This window comes from Eutrigla gurnardus (assembly GCF_963514095.1).
Source record: "Eutrigla gurnardus genome assembly, chromosome: 14".
In the NCBI taxonomy this organism is placed as follows: Eukaryota; Metazoa; Chordata; class Actinopteri; order Perciformes; family Triglidae; genus Eutrigla; species Eutrigla gurnardus.
Genome location: NC_139937.1, coordinates 17,661,205 through 17,683,341, shown reverse-complemented (window position 1 = coordinate 17,683,341; position 22,137 = coordinate 17,661,205). Strand labels below are relative to the sequence as shown.

The 22,137-nt window shown below is 42.8% G+C and overlaps 4 protein-coding genes across 8 annotated transcripts; 3 read left to right on the top strand and 1 right to left on the bottom strand.

The window, feature by feature from the left end:
• Positions 1-158: 158 nt before the first annotated feature.
• On the top strand, positions 159-3,596 carry cxcr3.2 (chemokine (C-X-C motif) receptor 3, tandem duplicate 2). Its single transcript, XM_084026165.1, has 2 exons — positions 159-960; positions 1,864-3,596. Exons 1-2 carry the CDS (start codon positions 925-927, stop codon positions 2,959-2,961), a joined length of 1,134 nt encoding a protein of 377 aa, XP_083882291.1. The 5' UTR covers positions 159-924; the 3' UTR covers positions 2,962-3,596.
• Positions 3,597-4,680: 1,084 nt separating this feature from the next.
• LOC311024121 (C-X-C chemokine receptor type 3-like) lies at positions 4,681-8,435 on the top strand. Of its 4 annotated transcripts, XM_084026388.1 has the most exons (5): positions 4,681-5,506; positions 5,665-6,017; positions 6,335-7,759; positions 7,808-7,898; positions 7,932-8,435. In XM_084026388.1, exons 1-3 carry the CDS (start codon positions 5,437-5,439, stop codon positions 7,085-7,087), a joined length of 1,176 nt encoding a protein of 391 aa, XP_083882514.1. In that variant the 5' UTR covers positions 4,681-5,436; the 3' UTR covers positions 7,088-7,759; positions 7,808-7,898; positions 7,932-8,435. The 4 variants fall into 4 exon arrangements, with proteins under 4 accessions (XP_083882514.1, XP_083882513.1, XP_083882512.1 ...); XM_084026387.1 differs by having other exon boundaries at positions 6,335-7,747; positions 7,808-8,435; XM_084026386.1 differs by having other exon boundaries at positions 7,808-8,435.
• Positions 8,436-10,691: 2,256 nt separating this feature from the next.
• cxcr3.1 (chemokine (C-X-C motif) receptor 3, tandem duplicate 1) lies at positions 10,692-16,085 on the bottom strand. Of its 2 annotated transcripts, none has more exons than XM_084026041.1 (3): positions 15,900-16,085; positions 12,115-12,498; positions 10,692-12,036 (listed from the first exon to the last, which is right to left on the bottom strand). In XM_084026041.1, the coding sequence occupies exons 1-3, from the start codon at positions 15,939-15,941 to the stop codon at positions 11,299-11,301; spliced, it is 1,164 nt and encodes a 387-aa protein (XP_083882167.1). In that variant the 5' UTR covers positions 15,942-16,085; the 3' UTR covers positions 10,692-11,298. The 2 variants fall into 2 exon arrangements, with proteins under 2 accessions (XP_083882167.1, XP_083882166.1); XM_084026040.1 differs by lacking the exon at positions 15,900-16,085 and adding an exon at positions 13,970-14,117.
• A 2,077-nt stretch (positions 16,086-18,162) lies between these two features.
• Positions 18,163-22,063, top strand: trim35-28 (tripartite motif containing 35-28). Its single transcript, XM_084026208.1, has 6 exons — positions 18,163-18,833; positions 19,360-19,455; positions 19,878-20,108; positions 20,201-20,223; positions 20,329-20,447; positions 20,757-22,063. Exons 1-6 carry the CDS (start codon positions 18,420-18,422, stop codon positions 21,290-21,292), a joined length of 1,419 nt encoding a protein of 472 aa, XP_083882334.1. The 5' UTR covers positions 18,163-18,419; the 3' UTR covers positions 21,293-22,063.
• The last annotated feature ends 74 nt before the right edge of the window (positions 22,064-22,137 follow it).

Genomic DNA, 22,137 nt, shown 5'->3' with positions numbered 1-22,137 from the left:
CAGGAATTTGATTTAACTTCGTCGTGCATTCTTGCAGACGTTGGTATCAGTTTCTGAGTCTGTTTTTTTCAAAAATCTTCGATCCTCAAATGCATTTTCTGTTGTCTTTTTTTTTTTAAGTGTCTAATGTAATCATATAGTATCCATCAGCCTCTCCGTTTGATCAGATCAATTTGTTGCATATGAATACAGTTCTATATGTTTAACATGGCCAAAGCTTTACAAAGGTCAAGTTTAAAAAGAAAAATCCTTCAAATCAAAACCAGAAACTAGCTTGAAGTATTTTTGAACAACAAATTTTCTTCAGCAATTTTACATTTTAACATTTTTTTTTTTTGTGGATGTGTCAAATTTGTGACGGTCAAAGAATTCTTGAAATACTCTGAAAGTCTGCAGCAAAGTATAACAATAGTCAGTGAGTGTCTGATGCTTAATATCTCAAAGTAAGCAGAACAAAGAAAGGCATAGTGTAATTCCTGCTCACCAAGCACTTTCACTTCTCCTCCATTTGCGGAGGATTGTTTTTGCAAAAGCAGATTTTACGTCAGAATTGTAAACATTAAAACAACATGAACTGAATCTGCAGTTTAATCTAGAAATAGCAGATAGAAAATAGAACATCTTTCCATATAGAGTGCACCAGTCATACTGTCGGTGTGATGGAGCTTTATAGCTGGCTGTAAACGTGACATATTTTACAAATTCCCTGAAACAGTCATCTATTCCCACTATAGCTATGTTTACTTCTGTCTCCGATGTGTGAAGAATCGGTTCCATAAATGACGACTTCTTCTTTCCGACCCTCCCTCATCTGGACGTATGAGGATGAAAACAAAAAAAAAGGATCTTTGTCTGTTGTGATGATGAGTATGCTTCTTGACTGTTGGAGGGTTTAAGGTCTTCTGCTCCTCGTTCGCAACAAATATGGATCAAGTCACGCCGACCACAGAAGATTACTGGGTGAGTGGATCGTTTTTTTTATATATCTTTTACGTGCATCATCGCTCATTGGGAGATGCAAATTTTATTTTATTTTATTGGTTTATTTCAGGGACATTGCACACTGATCAACAGCCAAACTGTAAGTGAGCCAGAGTTAGCCAAAGAGGCTAGTTTTCATCTGTAGTCCCTGGCCAGATTTTCAAAAGGCAACCTAAAATTACAGAGATAAAAAGCATGTATAAGCATTAAAAAACAACATAGTAAGAACAAATTGACAAACAGAGGCAATAGATAATACAAAAAACACCCAGCATACATATGACATTATACCCTGTAGACATTATGTCATTATGCAGCAGGCTAAAAACAGGACAAACACACCTACATAAAAGCACATATACAGCGGCATAGAGCATAAACATGAAAGATAAACATATCGGTTATTTTGTAGAAAACTTAAGGTATTTTCATATTAGTTGCTCAAATGTTGTAGTATCCACAATATTAATCATCAACCCTAAAGTTCCTTATTGATAAAATACTGAGACAGGTTTTAGTTGACATTTAGGCAACTTATAAAATAAGATAATCCTTTATTAATCCCACAGCGGGGACATTTACAGGGTTACAGCAGCAAAGAGGATAAATAACAAAGCAGTGCAAAATACAAATCCATTGTGGTAGGCTAGATGTGATGGATGAATACAAAAAAAACAAGTTAGATTAAGTAATAAAAAAGGCTCTAAATGAGCAAGAGCTGCCACTAGGAAGTATTATATATAATGATAACCTACATGTCAAAAACTGCCTTTGCTGAGGCTCACATGAATTAAAAGGAACTGGACAATGTTCTAGTTTGTGGCACATGAATAATCCCTCCGTTTGAAGAATCTGAGAGAAGTATTTTCCTCTCTTTTCCAGGGGATCGATGAATATGATGGCATCACCTGGTCCCCTGACATGAGCAATAGTCACGCCGCCCCATGCTCTCAGGAGGACAGCTATAGTTTTGCACAGAGGTTCTCCCCTGCTGTCTACAGTCTGGTGTTCCTCCTGGCCTTCGTGGGCAACGTGCTGGTGCTGTGTGTGATCCGCCGCTACCGAAACTCTCAGAGCGGCGGAGCCTGCGCCTTCTCTCTGACGGACACCTTCCTCCTCCACCTGGCCATCTCTGACCTGCTGCTGGCCTTCACCCTGCCCCTGTTTGCAGTGCAGTGGGCTCACCAGTGGGTGTTCGGCCTGGCCGCCTGCAAGATCTCCGGCGCCCTCTTCTCCTTGAACCGCTACAGCGGCATCCTCTTCCTGGCCTGCATCAGCTTTGACCGTTACCTGGCCATCGTCCACGCCGTCAGCTCTGGCTGGAAGCGCAACACCTGCCACGCCCAGATCGCATGTGCCGCCATCTGGGTGGTGTGCCTGGGCCTGAGTGGCGTGGACATTATCTTCAAACAGGTCGTGGAGGTTAACACCCTGGGCAATCAGAAGACGCTGGTGTGCACGGTGTGGTTCACTGACAACTCCACCCAGTGGCAGGTGGGGCTGCGGCTGGTCAGCGTGGTCCTGGGTTTCGGGCTCCCCTTGTTGATCATGCTCTACTGCTACATCCGCATCTTCAGGTCTCTGTGCAACGCCACCCGCCGCCAGAAGCGCAAGTCCCTCCGCCTCATCGTCTCCCTGGTGTCTGTGTTCGTCATCTGCTGGGCGCCGTACAACTGCTTCCAGCTGGCAGACAGTCTGCACCGGCTGGGCGTGGTGGCCGGAGGCTGCCACTTTGGCCACGTGATGGACATCGGGACTCTGATCACGGAAAGCGTGGGGCTGTCCCACTGTGCCCTGAACCCTCTGCTGTATGGTTTTGTGGGGGTGAAGTTCAGGAAGGAGCTGGTCAGAATGTGCAAGGAGCTGCTGGGGCAGAAAGGCATGCTGGGGTTTGAGGGGTTGAGGGCGAGGAGGCTCAGAAGGACCACGGGGTCCAGCTCTGCAGAAAGCGAAATCACCTCCTTCTCTGTCATGGTGTGAAACGTGTGTGTGTGTGTGTGTGTGTGTGTGTGTGTGTGTGTGTGTGTGTGTGTGTGTGTGTGTGTGTGTGTTTCTCAGCAGAAATAAGACTTTGAAAATGTTCTCATGATCTCTATGATCTAGTAATATCTGATTGTTTGTATCGTGCAGCTTGTATCATTAAGTGAGGGTGGGACTTAGAATAAAACACAACGTTCTCAGATGCCGACGCCGTCGTCATATAACATATATATGTTTGTGAGAACTTTTTTTTTTTGTCCATAGGTCAAATCTTGTGTAACACTTAGATTTCTTCATACCCCTAAAAAAAGCCTTGTTCAGCAGTTAAGATGTTGCGACTCCTTCCATGCATCCTTCCACTTACTAGAAATGTCATCAGGTTCACACAGTCATGCAGCTGGCGGCAAAACACGTTTCAGCTTATAAAAAGAGTGAAAATAGTGAAGCAGAAAGTCTCATTTCTTGTTTTATTATGTTTTTTTTTTACATGATCCTGGTCTCTCAGCTGTGTGCTTTCAAACTCAGCGAAAGAGGAAACGGTATAACTCATTTTGAATTGTGCGTGTTGCATCAAAAACCCATCCTCTTTATGATGTACAAAGATTTTGTATATAATAAATACTTTGGAATACAAATATAGTGTCATGTTCATATATGCATCAACATCTCATGTATTTTTTCTCCACTAAATCTGTCTGAAAGCTGTAGTTACTAGTTCAGATTCAAGTAAAAAAAAAGGTTTGGAACCACTTATTTTATCTGTATCATTGTATGTATTTATTTCATAAGCGTATTAATTAATATATCATATTTAATGTATCTTAATCTCAAAACGTACAACTGCAGCTATCACATAAATGTAGTGCAGTAAAAAAAAAAAAAGTGGAATCTTTCCTTGTGAAATTTAGTATATAAACCAGCTTTACATGGAAATCCTCATGTAAAGTAGCCTTGAAGTATCTCATCATTGTAATGTATTATATTACACAGCCATTTGTTTTATACTTGAGCCTATTTTATATAGTAGTATATATAAAGTAGTATTTATTTTTATCTCGATTGAGTAAAACCATGATCCCCTTAAAACTCAGCCTAAAACATGCCCTTCAAACACGCATGTAAAAAGATGTGTTGCGGATTGGAGCAGACTTCCGGTCTTTATCTGTTGTTCTGTTTGGAAACACAACAGCTCCATCTAGTGGACAAAGGCTCTTAGTGCGGCGCACTGTGAGGTTGACGTGCATTGTTTGACTGCTTTGTGTTCCAAGTAATAAAGTCTCCTCCTCTTCATGGTTGCGTCTATCTTTGGTCGCGTCAAGCCTGCCACAGAAAGCGGAAACGCGGAAGTTGGGTAATTCGTCCTACAAAATAAAAGCATCCGTTTCCCACAATAATAACAGCATTGTCAATACGTGCCGTGGCATCTTCGTCATAAAACATGCTTCTCACTCTAAACTCACGCGCGCTGTCTATTTCTCATCCTCCATCTGTCTGGGACTCGTGGACGCTTCCGTTACTTTCATTGCAGCTTTTATTTTGAAAAACCGCTAATTGACCGAATCGGTGGGAGTTTCTTGTGAGTTGGCGGAGTTTGCGATGTGTGGTCCGAGGTGACGTTTGATCAAACAAACCAGTCCAGTGGGGGAATAACGAAAGTGCACGTAAGTGTTGTGTGTGTGTGTCGTCTGTTAGATCCCAGTCTGCGTATCCTTGTTGTAAACACTTCCAGCTGTGAGCGAAGCGCAGCTTTTCTCATCGCCTGCTTCTTTCTTTTCTCCTTCTCCTCCTCCTCCTCCTCCTCCTCCTCCTCCTCCTCCTCCTCCTCCTCCTCCTCCCCGCTGGTGGAGTTTTCGCGGATCCACCCGCAGCTCCGTCTTAAGTGATATTTAAAAGTTTGCGCTTGAATCCGGAGGAAGTTATTCAGAGTAATCCGTCCGACCCGGTTGACCCCGGTGTGAAGAGGTGGGTGCGGGTTGCCGGGTTTGACCTTTTCTTATCTGTCCACAGCGCAGACCGGTTGTTGTCCTCTAATTCAGCTGCTGCAATCCTTCGTGGTATTAATACCACTGTAAGGGGCTCAAAGTCCCCTGATAATACATTTATGATAGTATAACACGTTTGTTCGGACGAGAGACTTGATACATCATGGTGCAGTTCCGAAATGCGTCCTCGCCGCAGCGAATTCTCGCACGTGAAAGCAGCATAATTCATATCTACGAGCGCACGCTTCTTTGATGCGCCTTATCTCAGCAAACGTCTCGTTTCGTGGCGCGTGCGTGCAGATCCACTTCAGTCAGCAGTGAAAATACATAAATACAAAAAATGGACTGTCGCTCACGCCGACTTTGCATAGAATAGCTTCATTGTGTGTGTGTGTGTGTGTGTGTGTGTGTGTGTGTGTGTGTGTGTGTGTGTGTGTGTGTGTGTGTGTGTGCGAGCGCGCGCGTGTGTGTGTGTGTGTGTGTGTGTGCTTGCATGGGGGGGGAACTAGTATTTTCCATTTGTACGCAGTCCACTGCAGCCTCATCCAGTGACGTCACACCATGTGAGTTATGAGTGAGTTCCAGTTTGCATAAAGAGCCCCGACTGGACTTTCCAGGATCCAACTCTCTGTCACACAACTGGCCCTCAAGCAGAGAGAGAGAGAGAGAGTATATAAGCTGTCCTTTCGGTTTCCTGAGTTGAACCCTTTTGCCTCCACAGTGAAGATGAACATGGAAGTGGACCTCGACGGGCTATTTCGCCAGAACGGCACCTACGACTATCTGGACTACGAGTACAAAGAGGACGTTGTGCCGAGAGCCAGTGGAGCGGTGTTGTTCCCGGTCCTGTACTCCCTGGAGCTGGTCGTAGGTCTGCTCGGAAATGGACTACTGCTGGCCGTTCTGGCTCAGAAGAGGCGATCCTGGACTACATCCGATACCTTCGTCCTCCACCTGAGCGTTGCGGACGTCCTGCTGCTGGTCACGCTGCCCTTCTGGGCCGCACAGGCCGCCCAACCACATGGATGGTGCTTCGGGGGTTTTCTCTGCAAGATCAGTGGGGCTTTATTCAATGTAAGTATGTGTGTGTGTGTGTGTGTGTGTGTGTGTGTGTGTGTGTATACATAAATACAACAGGCAGGGACAGGAAAATGAAAGAGAGATCTTGTCAGTGAAGCCGTAAGAAGGCTGTGCTTGGATTTAGTCCATTATTTTCTTCTCAGTCAAGAAGCGGTTCATTACTAACTCCTTTTATTGAGTAAGATATGCCGTGACCTCTGCATATCTGGGAAGAGGAGGGGATCAGAGTAGGGGAGAAGTGAAAGTGAAAGATGGCTGGGCGTTTCCGACTTAGATTAGATCACAGCTCATGTCTTTTTCCTTTTTCCCAGATCAACTTCTACTGTGGCATCTTTCTGCTGTTGTGCATCAGTCTTGATCGCTACCTGTCCATGGCCCGCGCCACCCAGCTGTACTCCCCGGAGAAGCCCAGGTTGGCTCATATCAGCTGCCTGTCCATCTGGCTGGTCTCCCTGATCCTGACCATCCCGGACTGCGTTTTCCTGATGGCGAAGTACGATCCGGCACATGAGGTAACGCTGTGTGAGCACAGCTACTCTCGGGCACTAACTGATTGGAAGCTGGTGTCCCGCCTGCTCCACCACACCCTGGGCTTCTTGCTGCCTGCAGTCGCCCTGATCATCTGCTGCGCCGGCATCCTGCTGCAGCTGCAGCGCAGCTCTGAAAGTGCCCAGACGCGCAGGGCCGCCGCCATCACCCTGACCCTGGTCCTGGTTTTCTTTCTCTGCTGGATGCCATACAACATCACACTCATTGTGGACACCGTGAGAAGCCCCTCGGAGGACCCTGATGGTCTTTCGGGAAACCCTCAACGGTCCCTGAAGGGAGCTCAGATGGTCACATCGGCTCTGGGCTGCACGCACGCCTGCCTCAGGCCTCTGCTCTACCTCGGCCTGTGTAGAAACTTCCGGAAGCGGACCCTGGGCATGTTGAAAGGAGCTACAGTTGAAACTGAAAGCTCGCTGTGGGAGATGGGTGTTGGCGAGCAGGCCCCGCCTGACAAGAATCACGAGGCGGTAGCGCTGAACCAGATGAGCGATCAGGTGCAGTCAGCTCAGTGCTGACTGACGGACAAAAATGGCGTTCCTGTGACTCAGAAGAGAACCGCACAGGGCTCCACCCCCGCGGGAAACTTAGTGTGAGGTCATGTCATGGGTTAAGGCTTTGTGATGAGAAATAGTTATTTATAAACAATGACTCTTTCATGTTGCACTTTAATGCGAAGGTGTCATGGTGGCATATATTCTGTGCTTTTATTTTTTTAAATCACTGTTGCACAACTTTAGCTTGTCACCCTAAATCATGAGTTTTTGTATTCAGTTGTAGATACCTTTATTTTTTATATATATATTTTATATGTATTATTATTATTAGTGTTGAAATCAGACTGTTTTTTAAATATATATTTTTTAGTATAAAAGTGAAAAGAAAATAATTGAAAGAAATGTGTCAATGAACACTTTTCGGTTGTTAACACAATCATCAAAAAGCTAATGCCATAATGCTTGAAAATGTGGGAAAATAACGAGGGAATATAAGCTCTTGTGAAACAATGTAAGAAAAGTATTCCGTCAGTTTTATTGTGGTCTTCCATTAAACAGTCCAACGGAGTTCATAACTTAAACGCTGATGACACAAACTGCCTCATTTTTCATGTTATCCTGAGGCAGTGAATAGCCTGTGGATTCCACAATTACACAATGTGTGTGTGTGTGTGTGTGTGTGTGTGTGTGTGTGTGTGTGTGTGTGTGTGTGTGTGTGTGTGTGTGTGTGTCCGTGTCCAGTACTGTGAGGGATTTTCCCGTCTTTTTGACTTCACTGTTGCAACATGCAGAAAGGCCAAAAAGCAAACTTCCACCATGACACAAAAAGGTAGTGATGTCATCAGTCAGGTGACAGAGGAGGAAGAGGCTGAAACGAAGCTCTCTGTTTGCTGTCATCTAAAGAGAGAGGAGAGGAGTTCGACAAGATGTCGTCTGATTTCAAAGAGCACGGTGCACATAAATCTGTGGTTTCACACGATGATAATACCGTAAACGCCAATAAATGTGATCTGAAATGTATACTTTCACGACTTGTGTGTTGATTTAGAAACTAAATGGACAGAAATTAACACTAAAAACGAAACTGTTTCCCTCCTCTCAGGCCACCGATTTCCTTCCTCTTAACCTTTTTACCGAGCCTGCCGTTTAAGTTTACCCAGAGCCGAAGTCTCATGAGAAATGTGGTCTAGCAGCAGCGACGCGTCAAGTTTATGCCGTTTACTGGTTAGACTTGCATCCGATTCAAGTGTTATTTCCTGTGTCAGCTAGAGCTCCTCACCCCACTGAGTGACGAGCAGGATTCTTCTTAGTTGTGTAATAGGCCTGTTATCAGTACAAACAAATGATGTTGGTCTATCCACAAGTTGACCCCCCCCCCCCTAAAATGTAAAGATGTTGCTTCCATATTGTACAAATGTGAGATAAAAAAAACAACAACCTTAAACTATGTGACTGCAAACAAAAGCAATGCATGTGGACCACACAATGTGTGATGTGTTTGAATGGGCGTGCAGCCAAGCGACCGGCTCTGAAGGACTCTGAGAGTTCATGAACCCGGCCTTCGCTTTGCTCCCTGCCACAGTGACTGAACCAGTAGAGCCGCAGCTTCTGCAGTCAGCTATGTAAACGATAGATACACTGTTTGTTGCTGGAATTTAAACTCCAATTTAAGGGAGGCTCTCTTGTCACGCCACCGGCATATTGTGGTCAAATGTTTGCCTCTCATGTGGAACAAGATGTGTTTGTGGTGTTTTTATAGTAATATTGGCAGTTTTGGAGAAGTCTTAACCAAGTCACAGCATTTCTCCGCTTTTACTTGTCTTTTCCGCTAAAGCCACACGTTTCAGGATGTGCAGCTGCTTTTTTCGTGACATTAGTTTCCTGTCAAAAACATTTAGATCCTCTGAAACCGCTACGTGTGGGTTTGCAGATAACCTGTTGTTAATGCATGACATTTCTGACTGTATCATAAGCGACACCATTTTAGAAAAGTTTATATTTTTAAATGTCTCAGGTGCTCAATAGAGAAAGAAGAGAGAACAGATAGGGGTGTTGCACAATCCAACTTCTCCTAAAGTTGACTTTGTCACGTTTTATGCTGCAAACTATCCTCTAGCAGTATATATATATATATATATATATATATATATATATATATATATATGTTCTATAACATATATATAGGAAAAAAGATGCAAAGATTACAATTTAGACCTACTGTAAATATCTCACAAGTACAGATGACAAGATTTAAAAAATAAATAATAGTGCATGTGTATTAGGATTATACAGAAACAGATAACACATACAGATCATCCCCAGCAATGACACCCTGGCTGACAGTAAGACTAACGCCAGTACGACTAACGCCAGTACGACTAACGCCAGTAAGACTAACGCCAGTACGACTAACGCCAGTAAGACTAACGCCAGTACGACTAACGCCAGTAAGACTAACACCAGTAAGCCTAACACCAGTATGACTAACACCAGTATGACTAACACCAGTAAGCCTAACACCAGTATGACTAACACCAGTAAGACTAACGCCAGTACGATTAACGCCAGTAAGACTAACGCCAGTAAGACTAACGCCAGTACGACTAACGCCAGTACGACTAACGCCAGTAAGACTAACGCCAGTACGACTAACGCCAGTACGACTAACGCCAGTAAGACTAACGCCAGTATGACTAACGCCAGTACGACTAACGCCAGTACGACTAACACCAGTACGACAAACGCCAGTACGACTAACGCCAGTACGACTAACGCCAGTACGACTAACGCCAGTAAGACTAACGCCAGTAAGACTAACGCCAGTACGACTAACGCCAGTACGACTAACACCGTACGTCTAACGCCAGTACGACTAACGCCAGTACGACTAACGCCAGTAAGACTAACGCCAGTACGACTAACGCCAGTAAGACTAACGCCAGTACGACTAACGCCAGTAAGACTAACGCCAGTAAGACTAACGCCAGTACGACTAACGCCAGTAAGACTAACGCCAGTACGACTAACGCCAGTACGACTAACGCCAGTACGACTAACGCCAGTAAGACTAACGCCAGTACGACTAACGCCAGTAAGACTAACGCCAGTACGACTAACGCCAGTACGACTAACGCCAGTAAGACTAACGCCAGTACGACTAACGCCAGTACGACTAACGCCAGTACGACTAACGCCAGTAAGACTAACGCCAGTACGACTAACGCCAGTACGACTAACGCCAGTAAGACTAACGCCAGTACGACTAACGCCAGTAAGACTAACGCCAGTAAGACTAACGCCAGTACGACTAACGCCAGTAAGACTAACGCCAGTACGACTAACGCCAGTACGACTAACGCCAGTAAGACTAACGCCAGTACGACTAACGCCAGTACGACTAACGCCAGTAAGACTAACGCCAGTACGACTAACGCCAGTAAGACTAACGCCAGTAAGACTAACGCCAGTACGACTAACGCCAGTACGACTAACGCCAGTAAGACTAACGCCAGTACGACTAACGCCAGTAAGACTAACGCCAGTAAGACTAACGCCAGTAAGACTAACTTTGGAGTCTGTTAGGCCTGTTGCTGTACGATAATGTAGAAAAGACTCGGGTTTATGATTCAAAATAACATTTTATTCTGTATTTCAACAATCCATATAAAAACATGTAATGCAGCACATAAAATATGTCAGTTAAAAGTTAGGTAAGGTAAAAAATATAATAGTGCAGGATTGCATGTTATGTTTCTAACTTGCAATAAGAAAAAGTAAATGTTGGTCATAACTTCTACTACGAGAAAAATATATTTTTTCTTCTTGGAGATGTTCATATTCAGCTACAAATGCACTTTGAACTACAGGACATTGAAAGAAAAGCGTAGCCTATTAACGGTTAATACGAGAAATGCACAGAAACGCGACTTCCTGTTGGTTCAAAGGAGACAAATTACAGTCAGGGTTTCTACGAGAACATGTAGAAAGCTCTAACGTTCTAAAAATAAAAAATAAAAAATTCTCATACCGTGGGAATAAACTTGTAATCACCCTCTGAAACGTTACAATTTAGCGTGTTTGGACAGAATTGCGTTGCTAGGCAACAGTTTAACCGCACAGATTCTGAACTGGGGGCTTCCAATGGTTCAAGCGTTTCATTGCTCTCACAGTATTTATATCGCACTTTTACAAGCTTGTAAGTCTGCTTGTTAATATCTATTTGTTTTTGTCTCTCAGATCGCGATGGAGTTGGAGGTGTCTGCAGACTCGGACCAAATGGAGCTCCTCCTGCTGGTGCCAACTGATTGAAGTCGGGCACTTGTCTTCAACTTGCAGCCCAGAGACCTCAGGATGTTCAGGAGGTGACGCCGGAACTTCACCCCCACGAAGGCGTACAGGATGGGATTGAGGCTGCAGTGGAGGTAACCCACCGAGGAGGTGATTATCTTGGCTTTCTCCAGAGACGACCTGATCCCGCAGGTGTCGCTGCTGTTGCTGGAGTGGAGTGTATCCACCATGAGTGTGATGTTGTACGGCGTCCAGCAGAGGAAGAACACCAGCACCACGGCCACGATCACCCTGAACGCTTTCTGCTTTTGGAGGCCCTGGGAGCCGCTCCGCAGCCGCAGCAGGATGCAGGAGTAGCAGAAGATCAGGACGATGGAAGGCAGCAGGAAGCCCACCGCGTGGTAGAGCAGGCGTGATGCCAGTCGCCAGGCACCTTCCGCCCCGGATGCAAACCTGTTGTAGTTGCGAACACACTCCACTCTCTCTCGTCTGACACCCTTCACAGCCTCCAGAAAGACCCAGTCGGGGATCGAGAGGACCAACGAGAAGAGCCAGACTGCCAGGCAGCTCACATGAACCACCCAGGGCTTCCTGCGGGAGTACATCTGGGTCGCATGGACGATGGACAGGTAGCGGTCCAGACTGATGCAGGCCAGCAGGAAGATCCCACAGTAGAAGTTGATCTGAGGAAAGGAAGCAGGAACAAAGTGAGAAATCTGTGTATTCACGATGGTGCACTGCAGCGTTAGGGCATCCCTTACCGTGAAAACAGCTCCGGTGATCTTACAGAGGGACGTGCCAAAGGGCCATCCATCAACTCGAGCGGACTGTGCAGCCCAGAAGGGCAGCGTCACCAGCAGCAGGACATCCGCCACTCCCAGGTGAAGGATGAAGGTGTCTGTCACACTCCAGGTCCTCCTGCTCTGAACCAGGACTCCCAGCAGCACTCCGTTTCCCAGGACCCCCACAACAAACGCCACGGAGTACAGAACTGGGATGAACAGCTCCTCAAATCGCCCACCCTCCTCCAGGTCGCATACCTCGTCACAACAGTACTCATCATCGGTGAAATTGTAGTATAAATCATCAAGGTCTTGGAAGATGTCTCTGGGCACATTAATCACACCAACTTCCATTACTGAACTCTGTACAAAGACAAGAGGAAGACAAGGAAATACTATACATTAGTTCGGTTTGAGCGTTTGACATTTGGTTTGCATGTTCTCCGTGTTAGTGTGGGTTCTCTGCGGGTTCTCCGGCTTCCTCCCGCACTCCAAAGACACGGGGAAAGTTTCACTGGTGACCCGTAGGTGTGAGTGTGAGTGTGGATGGTTGTTTGTCGCTGTGACAGGATAGGCTGTCATTGATAATGTCTTCCACACGGTGGTGCTGTTTAGCTTTAAACACATCAATCCATACATCTATTTATTTTTTGTTGTAATATGTAATGCACATTTTTGACAGTTAATTTGAATGCTCAGTGTTATTAAATCAAAGAGCCAACGAGACAGAGTCAGATATACATAAAATAACAATTCAACACACCGACATCTGTCAATCAAAAGAGGATAAATCACCCAGCGTGAAAGATGTGAAGTCTGTCTATTAGACAAAATAACCCTGAACTTAATCAAACATTTTTATATCACTATTATTTATTTATTCATACAGTCCTTGTTAAAACTCTCAAAGCAATATTCTGAATGGAAGTTGTATCTTTGCGAATGACTTTTTGGAGACAATAGTAGAAGTGCATAATAATTTGAAGTTTAAAAGAAGAGCCCTTTTTGTTTCTCTTGTTGTGCAGTAAATGTAAAGGTGAAATACCACCATACCTTTTATTGGCCGTAACAACACAAATCTTAATTTAAAGGCTTTACGGTAAGATACCACATGACTTTGTGCGGATCTACATGATCTCACTTCCCTATTAGCTTGGACACAATTATCACTTTTTCAATCTGGCATATATAGAACTACACATGAGAGGAAGCATTATGTAAATTCAGTTTCAGACTTTGCAACAAGTTTTTTAAATTGGTTTTCAAGAGCAAACAAACAAAAGCAAAATTACACAAGAATAACATCGACATATAGCGCGAAAATATCATAAAATACAAATAAATCAAAGCATAAAAAGAGGAAATGAACATCCAAGTGAGAGAAATGAGTATATATAATATAAATAAATAGAATACTGAAAACAATAATCGTATCACAATGTTAAGTAGCATCTGTAACTTTGGGTAAATTATGATTTGGTCACGGTGAATGATCCAAAAGCCTAATTTGCCTGTAGTTTTATTTCATTGCACGATTCTGCACAAAATGCTGCATATTTTTACTGAATGACACAGTAATGTTAACGCTACGCATGCTTCAAACCACATCAGAGTACAACACTGTGGTCTCTTACTGTGACCTAAAACTGTGAGAACAAACGGCAAACATGAAAGATTCAATTTATCTTTATCAGTGGTTTAAAAGCAGTTGAAATGCATCGATCAAATAAATAAGTATGGTAATAATAATAGTAATAATAAATAATAATAGCAATAGTAATAATAATACATCTTAGTAACAAATTATGTGCATCATCTAAAAGAAATAACTTACTGAATTGTACATTAGTGATATTGTGTCCTCCTGAGAGAGCAGGTTCACAGCAGAAGTGAGCTCGAGAGTTATCCAACGAGAGCAGAGAGGGAAACCACAGAGGACAACCAAAGTCAAGACAAAATGCCCGCCTCCATATGAAAGTTTGAAAACGTTCAGCATACAATGAGGAAAAACACACATCCACTCAGAGAATGTCATGTTTTTAGGGGATATGGAGAGCCATAATAAAGAATACATTTGTAAAAGAATATTAAATACAAGATTCCATGAAATCACAAGTAAAAACAAATGTAAATGTAAAATTTAGTAATAAATACAAAACATTTCTAATAGAATTTCATGACTGCACATTTGGATGAAATAAGATTGCTTCATTAACCTCCAGATTTGTCATGTTTTCACAATGACGGTGGCTTGTCAGACATGAAACCACCAGCGCAGTAGTAACACAGAAACTAAACTACACACTCTAAAAGGATGTAAGCATACCTTAGGAGCCTGTTAAAAGAAAAAAACAAAAGCCGATAAAATATGCAATCCACATGAAGCCAAACCTTAAAAATAATCTGCCTTTACATCAGTTTAAAAGATTCAAGAAATTGATCCAAATTGGATACATCTGATCTTGGATTTCCCTGTGAAACTGCATACAGAAATGAGGTCATGCTGTTCACCTTTATTATCTTACCGACCAATTTACAGGAACAGCTATAGGGTTTTTTTTTTTTTTTTTTTTTGTGGTGTTAGTAGAGAGATATTTTGGCACAGTGTGACTTGAAAATTAAGAATGAAAACGAATGAATGAGGAAGGAATTTCACTTTTGTTAGATAAAAATCTGTCTGTAAATCATATATCACTGTAAAATCTGTCAGTGTGGATATCTATCACACCTTTTTTTCTGCTTCTAAGTGTTGTTCATGTGTGTACGTTAACTGCAAACTCAGCTTCGGGGGCGCTGGCTTTTAAATGTCTGTTTGCCGGCACCCATCTCCAAATGTCTCAGCGTGTTCCTGTTTGTTTCACACCTTTACCGTCCTCTTCTGTTTTGCGGCGTTTATGCAATTCTTGTGGTGAGAAAAACTGATGGAAGTGCAAACATCTGGCCGTGAAAGTCAAACCCCTTACTTTGTCAGCCTACACTCCGAGGCAAACATTGCTCGAAACTAACTGATTTTTTTTTTTTACAGGAAATGTATCCACATGAACACCTGTATGGTTGGGAAAGCGTATTGGACCTGCAGGGTTTAAATCGGGATGATTTGGTATTTGAGAGCGTATGAAGGAGATATGGATACATTGTTTCATGTGGTTTCAGATATTGAAGTGTCTCATTTTGATACCCACGAAAACACAAACATTTTCTACAAAACACACAACGTGTACAGCAGTTGTGTGTGGCGGCTTCTAAGATGTGTTAACCAAAAAACACCGTCGTAGGCCTTTTCCTGTTCTAAGAAGTGTTAACATCCAACACTTTCTCCTCGCAATTTTAAACGGTTCTGCTTTTGTCTACACTCAAGCTTTTTAAGGATATAAATAAATGACATGACTAAAGATTAAGTTTTTTTCACAAGATGTGTTGTAGGTTGGGAGTGTCCCCCTACATTTAAGTTGTTTTCATGCACAAGACAAAACCATGGAGATTTTTACTTGAGGAACTGAAATTATATAAATATACACACAAAAATAGACATTTCCCGTTTTTGAGTCCTACAATCCTGTCCCGAAAGTGTTGGTTATCACGTTTGACTACTATAGTGGCCTTTAGAGCTCAATGGAAATACAAATGAACACTTTCACTAACTTTTCATCCATCCACTCGACAACACACTAAAACATAAATTATAATAACTCAAAATAGCAACCAATCATTTCACACTGCAAGTTGTAATCAGCGAACAAATTCAACAACTAGTGTTGTGTTACCTTCGTTTTCAGGCGGTGGTGTGGTGCGTAGCTTCCAATCATATAACATGAAGAAACTATTTTTGGAATGCATGATACGGTTTTGTGTACCCCTCCTTCCTTTTTGCAGCGGCTGGTTTTGACTCAAAGTGTTGTAACCACATTGTAGGTTAGCATGATGCCATTGACAACAGAATCCAAATACATAGGAGGCCCTGTATCCATGGCAACGGTGATGTTTTCATCATCTCACGATGCACTGGCGTGTTTCAGTCCCGGCACATAACATCTGTTGACAAGCTCCCTGACGACCAGACGGAAAGCAGATAAGACAAAATACGATACAAGAATGTAAAAACACAAACAAAATACGAGCACATTTCATTTTTTTTTTTCCAAATCAATTCATTAATTTGCGACATTGCCCAAAATACACCCACAGCACACGGTTGCTACAGTTTTTAACTGGGTGAATGGTTGTCTAAGTGTCCTTTATGTACTGTATGTTCTTGATTGACTTGTTTTTGATGTGGCAATAAAGTATTGAATTGAGATATTAAAGGGAAACTACCTCGGGTACACTGTCATATCACTCAATCCTACATTTTACAAAGAAACTCTTGGGTTGAGAAACACCGTGAGTGTCAGTTTGGTTTATTTGCCCTCAAGTTCGACAACATTAAGATCACAAAACAGCCGAAGAGAGCCAAACTCCCATACGAAAACAGCTGACGTGAAACTGGGACTGGAAATTTACTTGCAAAAGGGTAGAACCCCCAGCAACTTTGTGGATTTCCTGTGTTTAAATTTTCCACTGTGACTGTCACAATGTTTTCAGCCTTTCTATCTAGTATCACAACGCAAGCATGTATGGTGAAGTAAAAACGGAGGGGCTGATTTAGCTTTAAACGTGATATAAATAGTATCCTCATTTAAAAAAAAAGTGAATTTGTTGTCAAATCTGGTGTCGCTTTGGAGCTGCACCATTGAAGAGAGCTGCACAGAGAAGTCACATGTGTAATATTAAAAGTGTTGAACACTATGGAAATCCATCACTCATACAGAAACTCTATATGCAGGCAATGAGCGGGATGTGAGAGCGAAAGGTCTGTCTATGGTTAGAACAATATGTTTTTCTTTTTTTTTTTCAGTCCAGTGTGGTATTTTAAAGGCATTCTCGTTAGTTTGAACAGTCCAATCTCAACAATCACTGTTTCAGGACGTGCATTTAATCACTGAGCTGATCATGTGAAGCTGAAGATCATTCAAGGGAAATGCAAAACACAGAGTATCAGGGCGAGGGTTGAATGGTGTCCACCACCAGTCACAATGTGGTGTCACATATCCGCACTGTGGCTCCATCTGTTGGATACACTCGTATCATGAACTCCCAGAATAATGTTTTGAATCAGAGGGCAGCATGTGGGCCAGCAGTCAGTGAGATGAGTAAGACGTTTTCAAATGTGAAAACATGGGTTTTAAATAGCCTCCATGTCTGCGGGTCAAATAATGGGATAAAGTGTAACGAGTCATGGTTCACAGAACAAACGGGGGTGAGACGCTGATCACAGCTTTTCATCTCCAGCTTGTTCTTCCTGCTACAGCTGAAAGGCCCTTTTGTTTCCCCAGAACTAAATCTGACAAAACATCCGTTTACAAAACAACATGGAATAATAAGGCATGGGGGGAAACAAGCAAACGTGTGTCAAGAAAGTGTGTCAAGAGAAGATACTGAAATGACAAAAGAAATATGTTTTTAAGAAGTTGTGCAACCAATACTTTTTAGAAACAAGCAGAGGTGGGAATAAATGAAGTACAAATACTTTGTTATTGTACTCTACTTTCAGGTATCTGTATTTCACTTGAGTATTTATTTTTCAGACACATTTTTTTACTCCCCACATTTTAAAACAAATATCTGTACTTTCTACTCCTCACATTTTTCACAACAGGCTTGTTCTTTTAGTTTTGATGCATTTTTCTTATTATTATGACAAAATTCAGCAAGTCTTAAAAAAAAAAATAGTCAGTAGAAATGTACTTCATAGGGATACTTTTTACTTTATACTTTGAGTACATTTCGGAGCCTGTATACTTTATCACTTGTACTTGAGTAACGAAGTTGAATCAGCACTTCTACTTTGGACACCTCTGGGAACAAGTACCGTATACAGTATATACTGTATATTAATCGGGCTGCAACAGTCTGGACGATTTAATCCAGTAGGTGGCAGTAATGCAAATTAAAGGATGTTGGATGAACACCAAAGAAGAAGAAGAAGAAGAAGCCTGTCACTGAAAATACGGAACAGGGGTCGGTAGCGCAGAAACGAGCTAAACCTGATGGTGCAGTTTGAGGAGTTTTCTACTTTCTAAGACGGCGTCTCGATACTATTTTGTATTTTATTTGCTGTTATCCAACCGGTGAGGCTTTATCTGAGCTTATCACGCGGAGCTGCTGTGTTTCCGTGTCCGTCCGTTTGGGGGGTTTCTCAATACCGAAAGTAAAGTGCGGCGGGCCCGCGAGTGAAGCGTTACGTCATGGATGAAGAGATGCCGGACGAGAGTCTCCCTCTCCGGGAGGATTTGACCTGCCCCGTGTGTCAGGGCGTCTTCCGGGACCCGATGCTGCTGCCGTGCACCCACAGCTTCTGCCGGGAGTGTCTGCAGACGAGCTTGAAGTTCAGCAAGCGGTGTCCCGTGTGCAGGGTCGCGGTCGAGGAGCAGCACCAGCCCATCTCCAACCGCGCGCTCAGCAGCGCGTGCGAGACCTTTCTCAAGCACTCGAACTGGCGGCCGAACCGAAAGGGGGTCGACGGGGACACGTGCAACATGCACCTGAAGCCGCTCGAGCTGTACTGCGAGAAGGACGAGGAGCCCGTGTGCGTGGACTGCGTCACCCTGCACAACACGCACAGGCTGTGGTCGCTGAGGGAGGCGGCGCCCATGTGTAAGGTAAAGCAGCCTCCCCAACCTATTCAAAATATTATATTATATTATATTATATTATATTATATTATATTATATTATGTTTTATTATAAAGAAAACTATCTTGATTTCAGTTGTGTATTGAATGAAAGAAGGGTGTCTCCATAAAGTTATAGCAGAACTGTACTAGTTGTACTTGTTATGTTTCAGTACAAGTTATACAATGTACTTTATTGTTGTAAGCCAGTAGTCAATAGTTGAGAAGTGAAAATAGAGCCTGGTTTATTTATTATACAAGTACAGGACATAAAAATACATTAAAAAAGTATTTATCCTTTTATTTATGCAGGGAGATCTCTTGATTAATTAAGATAATTTGATTGTTTATCACAAAAAAACGTGTTAAATGTGATACAATTACAAATATTTGTTTCTGAACGAGATGTGAAGTGATCTGAGTATGTTAAAGAGCTGTTTTGAGAGTATAAAGCAGCCTTATATAACAATCTGTTTTCTTTCGGTTGCTCCGTGTTCTGCCGTTTCGCCCTGCAGAAGGAGCTGAGCTTTAAAGTCAAGATTTTTGAAAAGAAAGTGGAGTCCTACAAAAAAATGACACGTGAACTCGGCAACGCAGTGGAGTACATCAAGGTAAAGTTACCGTCACGGTGGTCATATTATATTTATCTGTGTAGAATCATTTAAACTGTTTTTTTTATTTTACAAGCTGAGAAAACTGTCCCATTGCACTTCAGTCCGTGAACCAGATGCCTCTGGTTTCATCCCGTCTGGGCCTGATCTTGACTTTTGACCTCTATAGAGGAAAGCCCTCCCCACAGGGATCTGTTTAGTCATTTCCCACTGACATTGACTAACAATGAGAGACTGGAGTATAATGCACACTCCTACGTATTTGAAAGGAGTATTTACCTTTCACACTGAGAGTGTGAGATGGCTCGACAAGACCCTCCAGGAAGACACAGTAAAAGGCATATAACACACCAGCGACTGCACTTATCTTAGTTCATGCATGTACGTACTCTAGATATGTCGCCTCTCTTCTCTTAACGCAGTACCAAGCCGGGCAGGCAGAGCAGCAGATCAAGGCGGAGTTTGAGAGGCTCCACAAGGTGCTCGTCGCAGAGGAAGCTCTGCGTCTGAAAGCCCTGGCTACTGAGGAGGAGCAGAAGATCGCTGCCATAAAGGAGCTGATCGACGACACCAACAAGGACATCGAGGCTTTGAACAAGCTCAGTGACACTCTGAAGAAAGAGATGGGCGACGAAGATCTAACCCTCCTTCAGGTAAGACGAGGCCGGTCGTCCCCACAGTGATGAGACTTGTAAGACTGTACCTAATCATTACACTAATCTCATTACTCTCTGTTGTGTTTTAGAATTTCCAGAAGTTAAAAAGAGAGTAAGTAACGGTAGCAATCACAAATATCCACAAATACGACAGATGAAGTACATTTGACGACGGATAAATTCCTATTAACCTCACGTTTTGTCGTCTTTGCTTTAGAGCCCAGTGGACTCGTGAAGAACGTCACTACCCTTACGACTCCATTTTGAACATGGGCAAGCATGTTGGTGCTTTGAGCTTCAACATCTGGAAGAGCATACAAGCCCAAGTCAAATACAGTGAGTACATTGCTCTGGGAGTTGAGAATGGCCTGTGTTTTTAAAGAGGACCTATTATGCTCCTTTTTGGTGCACACTTTTATTTCAGGTTATGAACAGAAGGAATAGTTTTAATGCTCAAGCAGCTCTTTTCATCCTCTCTCTGAAACGCTCTGTTTAAGGGGAGGGGAAAAAGCAAACCCAGAAAAGAAACAGAACCCTGACTTAATATTGACAAAAACACCACCTTCCTCAGTTATTAAACATGTATGTGACCGAATAAATGTTACCAATATATCATAGTCGTGTCTTGTCTCGTCCTGTCCGCAGATCCAGTTGTGTTGAACCCGAACACAGCCTCTCCATGGCTGTCCTTGAATGCCGACCTGTCCAATGTGAAGGAAAGCCCCGAGCGGCTGACTGTGCCTGACAACCCGGAGCGCTTTGATCCCTGCGTGTTTGTCCTGGGTGCTGAAGGTTACACCTCTGGGAAACACCGATGGGACGTCATTGTTGGTGACAACCCCAAGTGGATTGTGGGAGTGTGCAAAGAGTCAGTGCCCCGTAAAAAGAAGTTCACGATCTCTACGAACCGTGGCGTGTGGTCCATAGGACTGAGCAAAGGGACGTACACCGTCTCAACTCCTGAGCGCACAGAGCTGGAGGTGCAGCAGCGTCCTGAAAGGATCCGCATTAAGCTGAATATGGATAAGGGAGAGGTGTCATTCTGGGATGGGGGAACAGCAAAGCACCTTGTCACTTTGAATCACAAGTTTGATGAGAAGGTGTATCCTATTTTTGGCCCGGGGCTTCATAGTACACCTATGACTCTGGCTCCAGGAAAAATAGCTGTACACACCTCATGATGGGCTGATCGGATACAGAGGGATGGATGTTGACCTAAAGATGTATGATTGAAAATAAGAGTAATTGTCAAATATAAACCCGTTTCAAAGGTAAAATTAACTTAACGACACTTAATCAGTCGAACAGGGATTCACTGCGATTCATAGCAAGTAAAAGATTCAAATCTGCCCATGAGAAGAGATGAAACAATAGAATTGGGGGAAGCGATCAGAATTAGATTAACATGTTGAATCGTATTACTAAAATAATATAAAAGACATTGCATTGCATTAAATGAAAGTTTGCCTTAGCTGGAGGAGACTGTAGTGACCAGTCTTTGGTCATCACTATACGGACAGACAATAATACATTTCGTGATTTATTATTGCCCTGGAGGAGATCTGTGACATCCAGATATTTATATCTGAGAGGTCAATAAAGAAAAGTGGAATGTGAATATAATAATCTAAGTTGCTTGCTTCACTTGCTTTCAGGAATCAACTGCCACAACACTTGTGAAATGCACTTTTTAAGAAATTGAACTTATTTTCTTTGATTCTGCACAAATATTGCAGTCTAAAAAATTATCTGAATCTGTGTGGATTTCTTGGTTTAATGCTAATTGTATTTAATCACTCGCAACACAAAAAGTGTGACCTGGAAGGAGTCCTGCTCAGCGGGACACAGCTTAGACAATTGGATATCTTACTACTACTCTGCTCAATCTATATATATATATGCAGAAATCTGAATTTTCTTTCTCTATATGAACACTCCTTCAATAAAATACAGTAATATCAAAAGTGTTTGTTTTATTATTTATTATTTTATTTAACTATATACAGTATATATATATATATATATA